General features: G+C 44.6%; 1 protein-coding gene across 1 annotated transcript in view; it reads left to right on the top strand.

Moving 5' to 3' along the window:
* LOC102675478 (Down syndrome cell adhesion molecule-like protein Dscam2) overlaps positions 1-9,089 on the top strand; it is a 105,893-nt gene that overhangs the window by 79,233 nt on the left and 17,571 nt on the right. Inside the window, exons 9-11 of the mRNA XM_031513633.1 lie at positions 1,568-1,712; positions 2,606-2,868; positions 4,524-4,685. Coding sequence (XP_031369493.1) covers positions 1,568-1,712; positions 2,606-2,868; positions 4,524-4,685 — 570 coding nt within the window. The remainder of the gene's footprint in view (positions 1-1,567; positions 1,713-2,605; positions 2,869-4,523; positions 4,686-9,089) is intronic.

The raw sequence follows: 9,089 nt of genomic DNA, 5'->3' as shown, positions 1-9,089 counted from the left end.
GTGTGGGGGGGGGGAATTATCGTTGAAAGTTTTCGATAATCGGGGCACACCGAGGGAGAGAGGGGGGGAAGGGTTGAATGACAACGCGGAGCGCGGAGAATAATAACGCGGCCGGCAAAATGGGGCGTGGCATCCGGCAATACGGCATCCTGATTTACGCCGTGAGCAAACAGCCGCGCAGCTCTGTGCACCTCGGTTATTGTCGGCTCTATAATTTGGGGTTAATTCACTAGGCGGCACTCGAGTTCAGGCGTCAAACCGCAGATCGATAGTACCTGGCCGCGTACAGCTCTTGTCATGTAAATGTTGCGTGCATAATACCCCGCCTTGCGGCGAGCCAGGATCATTTCCACGGAACGTGTGCGCCCCACCTCCCTGCGTGTGCGTGACCCACACCCACACCCACCTGAACCAGGTGCAACGCGCCAATATTCAGCCGAGCTACCTGCTCGTTAGCTGACCCCGCGCCAATTTCGTACCATCCCTTGTTGCTCCCTGCAACTTTGAGAGATTCGGATGGATCCGTGCGGAGGGACTCGGGGGAGGGGGTGGTTATCATCATCGTGATACGTCGAGTGTGTACCTATGCTAAAGTTTCCGAGTTGAACGTTAGAAGGGTTAACCTGGGGAGGGAAGGGGGAGATTGAGATATATGCGTGTGTGTACGTATATGTATACGTATATCCGAAGGGTGCGCGTAGAATAGAATTTGTCCAAGTTATTGTCGAAGGTAGAATCGAAGGCCCATATGTTTTGAGCCAGTAAGAGGATGACGATATTAGAAATTGCTGTCTAATTCGCGAATACGGTAGTAGCAAGCTTCCAATTTTCACCCCGCGATCAAATCCCCGTGAATAATTTGCATGCATTTAGCTGCTTTACACCGTGTACTACCCCTTCCTCTCCCGTCCAACGTCCCCAACGTTGAATCATTTCGAAATCTCTCGATTCTATACGTCCTGGGTAAATTCCGCAACGATCGATTCACCAGGTGAAATTGAAACACGCTGGTCCGGTGTAAATGTTGCTAGATATGTTATTTAGTTTTCCACCGCGAGCGATCCCGAGCGGGGAAGGGGGAGAGAGGAGGATAGGATCGCGTAACCCCTCGTCGAATTACGATTTTCCTCCCTCGCGCGGGAAAAGGGGGAGGAAAAAAAAAAATATCGCGATTTTGCATCGAAATGATCAAATGAACGAACCCGGAACGAAATAACCCAACTGAATTATACGCCGACATATTTTTCCTTTCTCTCTTTTTTTTTTTATGAATTTTTTTTTATGGTTTCTTTTTATCTTTATTTTTTCTCTGTCTCTCTTTTTAATTGCAAGCTCGATGAGCGTACGTTCGAAGGTAACGGATTATCTCTAGAAGAGAGGAAAAAAAAAGAAAGTCACGCGCAAGAAAATTATATTCCACGTTTTCGCTCACCTTTCGACCCGCTTTAACGCCCATTACCGGCGCGGCGTCGTCGTCGTTTGCATAATTATAAAAACTGCTCGTCGACGACGTTCCGCCGTCACGACGATCGAGAAGCGTTTAAAACTTTAATGGTTCGCTCTTCAGACGCGGCGCCGCAGCTTCTGTACAAATTCATCGAACAGACCATCCAGCCTGGCCCTTCGGTGTCGCTCAAGTGCATCGCCACCGGAAACCCGACGCCGCACTTCTCCTGGACCCTGGACGGTTTCCCTCTTCCTCAGAACGACAGGTAAACGATAACATCGTCTCTCGCTTCGGAAGATTATAGAAGATCGAAGGAGGAATCGAAGGAGGAATCGAAGGAGGAACGGTTCCGTTTCGTTGGGAAGAAGAAACGATCATCTTTTTCTTCTTCTTCTTTCCTTCAAAGAGGTTAAAAATCGATGGATAGTGTGTACACAATTATTTTCGGTTATTAAACCGCGGCTGTTACGGTCGACGGGAAATCAGACCGGCTTCCACGTTATAACGCCAGATCCCGTGGGAACCGATACCTCCCTGCGGGCTTCGATTCTCTGAACCAATTGAGAGGAAAATTACCAATCAACCGGCCTCTAGTCTAAACTTTTTAGAGTCGCTCGATTTAGAATGATAGATTTGACGGGATCGCGACCACGCTATTAATAATGTATGTATAATAACACGGCTCTCTGTTTTCTTTTCTTTTCGCCGCCCAATCGCCCCGCTTGATTTACGATGTCGAGCGAGTCGATAATGACTTCGTTCCACCGATTTTCGATCGTTTTGGCGCGCTTTGCTTTTCCATTTTCCGCGACTCGTTAAACCCGATAGTAAAATGCGCGTGTTCCTTCACGATTCTATCCATTCTCTTATATCCGATCATGCGAATTTTATTACAAAATTATTCAAACACCTCTCTTACCCTTGGAAAAAGAAGAAGAAGGAAAAAATAATCTTCATCTATTTGCAAATATAATTCCTTCTCGTAACTACGAGAAAAATTAGATCAAATTGCGTCGTCAACACGCGAGCCGAAAATTGGTGGACGCTTTTAAATTCTTTTTTCCTTCTCTCTTTCCCTCTCTTTCTGTCTCTCTATTCAACAACACGCAAGCGTAACATTTACATAAGCCCCCGCAAATGTGTGTCGGTTGGTCGCAGGTTTATGATTGGGCAGTATGTGACGGTGCACGGGGACGTGATATCGCACGTGAACATCAGCGTGGTGCACGTGGAGGACGGAGGGGAATACCGGTGCACAGCGGCGAACCGGATGGCGAAGGTACACCATTCGGCTCGTCTCAACATTTACGGCCTGCCCCACGTACGCCCGATGGGGAACTACGCCGCTGTGGCCGGCGAGACCACCGTCATCAAATGTCCGGTCGCTGGTTTCCCAATAGCGAGCATCACTTGGGAGAAAGGTCAGTGTCCTCGTACATTCCGTGTACACGTGAATGTTTTAACGGGCACGATGGTTAAACGGTGTAACGTTGATTTTTAAATTCGTTCGTTTACTCGATGCAACCGAGTCGAGCCGTGTCTTTTTTGCGGAAATATTTTTTTTTTTTTTTTTAATATTCGAAAGTGATATTTTTCAATTCTCGATTTACGGATCTCGTAACAACGATATTAATTCGTTGATCTTGATAACGTTGGAAAGTTTTGAATTTGTAAAAAAAAAAAAAAAAGTTTCAGCGAAACTTTATCCCTTTGACTGACGATTGTTGGAATTGTTTTATTGCATCAGTTATCGCTTCTCGAGAGAAAGAGAAACGCTTTGATTATATAAATTTTATATAATACGAAAAAAATGAGGAAACTAACGTAATAACGAACAAATGTAGCGTTGATTATTCTTTTTCAACGTTATCTTCTGTTGAATGCGACAAAATTTCGGGAGAATTAATAAGCAACGTTCGTCACGAGAGAAGAACGCGCACCCCCATCTGTCACGTATATAACGAATGTGTTAAATACAATTTACAAATATAATTTTCGGTTATTATTTTATCTGACGTTGGAAATTGCCGATATTATTAAACAAAAAAAAAAAAAAAGAACGAGGAGACACGATTCCGAACAACTCTTCGTCGCATATATTTCCATATCCCTCTAAATTTAATTTTAATTTCAGATTGATTTTACAAAAAAAAAAATAATTTTTTTTCTCTCCATCATTTTCATGCTCGCGTAACTCGAAGATCGAAATTACTCATCTTAAACTTTTCCATCCAGTGGTTACTATTTCGCCAAGTTACACTATTTCGACTTCCCCGTGTTTCCGTGGCGCGGAAAATAAAGATTAAAGCGGGAATTGAAATGTTCGCGACGCATAAAGAGCCCGTAAATAAGTTACCGTCCGCGTCCAGCGTTCTCCCGTAAATCTGGCCTGCGAAGGAGACGAATGAAATTTCAGAGAAACTGAAAGTACCGTCGGTTTTTCGAGCGTCGGTTTAAATGAACTTTTTGCCGGTATCCCAGGGGCGGGAAAGAGGCGCCGGTGGGAAAGAAGGAGAGACAGGAGAACGAACGGGAGAGTTTTATACCGTAGGAAACTCTAGGATTCCCCGCTCGAACGGCCAAGTTCGAGCGTTTCTTTTCCGGTAATGATGAACCTCAACTCCTAGCAAAAGTTTCAAACGTTCCCTCCCGGATAACTTTCTCCCTTTTACGCCCGATCTAGCGTGACGTCGCGCGCGCAATACATCCCCAATAACGTTTTCAAAGTCGGTCCACCACCGCTCTGGGAAAAAAAGAAACGTATCGAAGACTCGATCCCTTCGTATGCAGATATTCCTGGATTTAAGTTAACCTCAACTCGAAATAAGTCGTTCAACGTTTATTCTCTTACGTATACGAGTTACTTGTAACATAAATTGCAGCAAGACGAGATTTCTTTCGATTATTTCTGAAAATCGAACGCGCTTCGAGAAGGAATAACAATAACGTGGATGCGTTCGCGTTTCCTGTTTCCATCCGTTTCGCAGCGCGCCGTTTCCGTCCCGAGACGCGGAATCGGTTCGCTCGGTCGAAAATTGGAGCGTTGAGAGAAGTTGAGTTTTCTTGCTACCTACAGACGGGAAGGTGTTACCGACGAGTCGACGTCAGGAAGTGTTCCCGAACGGTACGCTGGTGCTGCATCACGTCGACAGAAGCACCGATCACGGTGCGTACACGTGCACGGCGAAGAACAAGCAAGGTCGCTCCGACTCCCAGACGGTCCACATCGAAGTGAAAGGTAAAGTTTCTTTCCCTATTCTTCTTCTTCTTCTTCTTCTTCTTTTCTTAAAGAGAAAAAAGAAAAAGTTTACTACTCCATCCCGATGATTCCATCCGCTTGAATTCGAAATAACAACGTTGCACGCGCGCGCGCCGCGTCGTGTCTCGCGAAGCTGATCTGCGTCAGGGTCTCATCTCGACGCAGAGGATGATACGCGACGACGACCGCCGTCTCGTAATCGCCAACTCGTGCGAAACACAACGATGTTTTCGTGAGAATAAATCGTTCGTCGAGGAAGAAGAGAGTGGTTATAATTGTGGTCCCGATGGGGATGTTTCTCTTGTTCGAAGTAACGATTTGAACGAAATTTTTATACGTATTTGTAGAGTGTAGTTTTTTTACGCGTATGCGAAAAATACATCGGTAAAAAAAAAAGGAAAAGGAACTCGACTTTCGATTTCTGATAAGTTCCATTTGTTAATTCTAGTATATAATGAAGTATTCGGATATTTTTGAAAATACTTATATTCGTATTGAGTCTCGTTTTACATTCCGATCGATTTTTATCTTGCACGAAATTTCAAAAGCTTCGATCGCGATGTATACGTAAATTAAAATTGCCGTCTGCAGCATCGAAGGAAATTCTATCCGGCTCGTTTTTTCCTATCGCGAGTGATAACCTCGTCGCCCGTATCGTTTTACAAATATAGAATATATATTTTTTCGTTTGATGTTACATTGCAGCATATGAATAATTCGTTTGGAATTATCAGGGCGTTGTGCACGTTGTTGGTTCCAATTAAAGCAAAAATAACGATGTTAATGGTAAAATTGCTTAATCAATTTATTCGTATCCAGCTGTAGCAACGAATGTATCGATAATATTGTCGTGTCTTTTTTTTTTTTTTTTTTTTTTTTTTTTTTTTTCTTCTTTTCTGGATTAATAACGGTTTCAGATCGACGATTTTTCCGCAGCGATCACGTTGACCCGTTTTCACAGGCTCAGGACACGCGTGGAACGTGTCGTGAATTTTTACAGAGATAAAAAGAAAAGGGACTGTGGAACCGCCTCTAGATACATTCGTATAATCAGTCTCAGTTTGGATGATATCGTTCGAGAGCCGAGAGGATGATAATATATGTTGACGAAAAGAACGATCGTTTCACCCAGAGGAACGGAACGAATTGAAAAACGCGTTGTTCGCGTCGAATCGCGAAAAGAAAGGAGGTACGATCGAAAAAAAACTACGCGTCGAGGAGGCGTCGAACGAATAATGATCTATTCGTTCACCTCTTTTGTCTCCTTTCAATCGTGTTCTTCGCGTTTACGATCTTTTTTTTTTTTTTTAAGAGAAAAAAGAAAGAATTGAAAAAGGAAAAATAAAAAAAAAACAGAAAATTCTTCCTCTTCTAGTAGTTCCCCTTCGCATCGTTAGAACCTATCTCACGGCGAAATTGAAAATAAAAAAGTATATATACGCGTATATAAGGAAGAGCAGATCGAGAAAATGATTCGTTGCGGGCTGTGTGTTGAAGTAAAAATGTGTCGTGATCTCCTGTAATTTTCAGTACCGCCTAAAATCGATCCGTTTAGCTTTCCTGCCAATATACAAGAAGGCGCGCGGGTGCACGTGGTCTGTGTGGTCAGCGAGGGCGATTCACCGTTGAAGATCACCTGGCTGAAGGATGGCAGGCCATTGAATTCCACGGAGACGACCACCCATCATATCGGCGAATACGATCTCACGTTGATGATACAGAGCGCGACCACGGCCCATAATGGCAACTATACGTGCGTCGCGAGCAACGATGCCGCCGAAACGTCTCGCACGGCATCCCTGTTGGTCCACGGTACGCTGGAACGGGCACGGAAATCGATTCTCCTCGATCCGACGACATTTTCTTCCTCCCTTCTTCTTCTTTCTCTTCTTCTTTTTTGCTCCCTTAATCGCGCGAAATTTTCACACGTTTCAAACGCCTCTCTCAAGTATGAGATGATTACGGTGACACGATCGAGATTCGAGTCTTTGTTTCCTGAAAAATCGAGCCTGCGCGTGAACGATGGTTAATTAAAGTCTGTTTCGATTAACATTTACGATACAAAAAAATATATATATATATTTACCAATATATTGGTAAATATATTCATAAGTTAGGTCACCGTGATCACGGGAAGAGGCATATTCGGACGAGTACAATATCATCGGTGATTGAAAAGTTCACGGGTGACGCGGTCCGCGAAGCGCGGCGAAGCGTTTTCCGCTCGTCAATCGACAACTTTTCACCAGCCGCGCGAACCATTCACCAAAACCCTCTCTACCCCTCTCTCTACGAATCTCCCTCTCCTTTTTTTTTCTCTCTCTCTCTCTTTCACACATCTCTATCTCTACACGGTCACCAATTTCAGCCACGATCGTCTCTTATTTCCAAACCTAACCCCCCTCCCCTCAATTCCGACAACTCGGTTAGGAAATTTTCGTTCGGTTCACGGCCTGTCTTCCATTTAAAACGGGCAACGAACAGGCCGACGTATGATTTCACGCTCTATTTTCCTTCGTTTTCTCTTCGAGCCCGCGCTTTTTTCGCGACCTCTCCGCTCTATTTACCCATCTCTCTCTCTCTTTGTCGCTCGTCCTTTCCTTCTCCTCCCTCCTCCCCGTACAGCCAGGATAAATTCCACGATCGCCGTTGACGAGGGATAGCGGAATGGCCGTGAAACAGCCATGAGAAAAAACGAAGGAGAAAAAGGCGCGTCGTCGATATTAATCGTCACGCGGCACTCGACGAGCGGCAGAATCTCTCGACCGGTTGGAAACTCCCGATGTGTAAAGCACGCAAGATCAATCGTTGCCACTCTTCGTCCTCCGGGCGAGGATTCTGCCTCCCTTCTTTTTTTTTTTTTTTGCCCCCTCCTCTTTTTCTTTCCATTCTCTCTCTCTCTCTCTCTCTCTCCCTCTCTCTCTCTCTCTCTCTGTGCTCCCTCTCTGTCCTCCCTCCCCTCGTCGCTGCTCTTTTCACGCTCGTTCGCGTAACACACGCGGGCGAGCGAGCGAGCGAGCGAGCGAGTCGTGAGTCCCTCGAACTTTTTTTCTCTCGTTTTCGTCGTCTGTCGACGGGGGTGATGGGGTAGTCGGCATTAAAATCCGCTACCACCACCACCATCATCGTCCTTGGAATTCTCTCCAGACGAACGAATCAGTGGAAGCGGAACGAACGAAACTGTTGGCCGACGTACGAAACGAACGGCCTAAGGGTGATTTTAACGCGTCCTGCAATCACGAGCCGAAACAGCATCCTCGTACTGCTGTATGCGAGTACGTATCCCTGCGTGCATGCACCGATTGTCGCGGTAAATCATCGTACGATCTTTTACTCTCTCTTTCTCTCTCTCTCTTTCCTTCTTTTCTTTCTATTTCCTTTTTTTTTTTTTTTTTTTTTTTTTTTTTGGTAAGATGTATTAAGAGTCTGGATGTCCGTGACTCTACACGACAATATAGTTGCACGTGTATAGTTGCAATCTTTTTCATGCTAATACTCGAAACGAAATGGAAGATAAAAAGTTTGCAGTTTTATTTCAAGTAAAAAATCGTATCGGTGTTACGCGAGCGTTTGTACGTACACGTGTTTTCGTATCAAATCTGACTAAATCCTTTTCCCAAAGAATGACATCGATATCTCGATTCCTAGCGAAACATCGAAACAACGCCCTCAAACACGTGACACAGCTTACACCCCGAACAATTCGAACAATTTTTCGAGAGAGGAAAAATGGACGAGGAATAATTCTCGTTTCGTTTTGTTTTCTTTTCTTTTCCTTTATTTTTTTATTTTTTTTTTTTTATTTCAAACCATTAAAACGCGTATAAAGTATCACAAAATCGTCGATCTGTTACAATTCGGGACAATCGTTGTCCGTGTTTATCGTCAAACATACATAAATTCGTTTTGTTTGTTCGTTTATCGAACTGTCGCGTTTCTCGGTTGATATTCACATACATACTACATATATACATATATATATATATATACACACAGGATCGAGTATAGAAAACGTGGATCGGTGGTGTACGCGTCGTGCACCTGCATACCACAGGCCGGTGGCAACTCTTTGGGCATTACTCATGTAACATTGCGCTATCTGCCGCCAACCCCGACTACGGTTTCTCAATTATTCTCAAACAACCGCCACGTTCTGTTCTAATACCTCGAGGGCACTGAATATCCCGAGTGTATCCTTCCCTCTTTCTCTCTCCCTCTCTGGCGGAGCCCAACAAGGCGAGTTATTATTGTCGTTCTGCGGCATTACGTCCGATTTTCCAGTCGAGACCAGACCTGCCGGCTGGAGCAGTCGTGTGTCGGCAAAATATTCGAGAAACGAAATAATTTCGGTTGGTACAATGCCCCGGTCCCGCTGATTCGAGG

Source organism: Apis dorsata, unplaced genomic scaffold (assembly GCF_000469605.1).
Source record: "Apis dorsata unplaced genomic scaffold, Apis dorsata 1.3 scaffold_683, whole genome shotgun sequence".
NCBI classification, from domain to species: Eukaryota; Metazoa; Arthropoda; class Insecta; order Hymenoptera; family Apidae; genus Apis; species Apis dorsata.
This window is presented reverse-complemented; position numbering and strand designations above follow the sequence as displayed.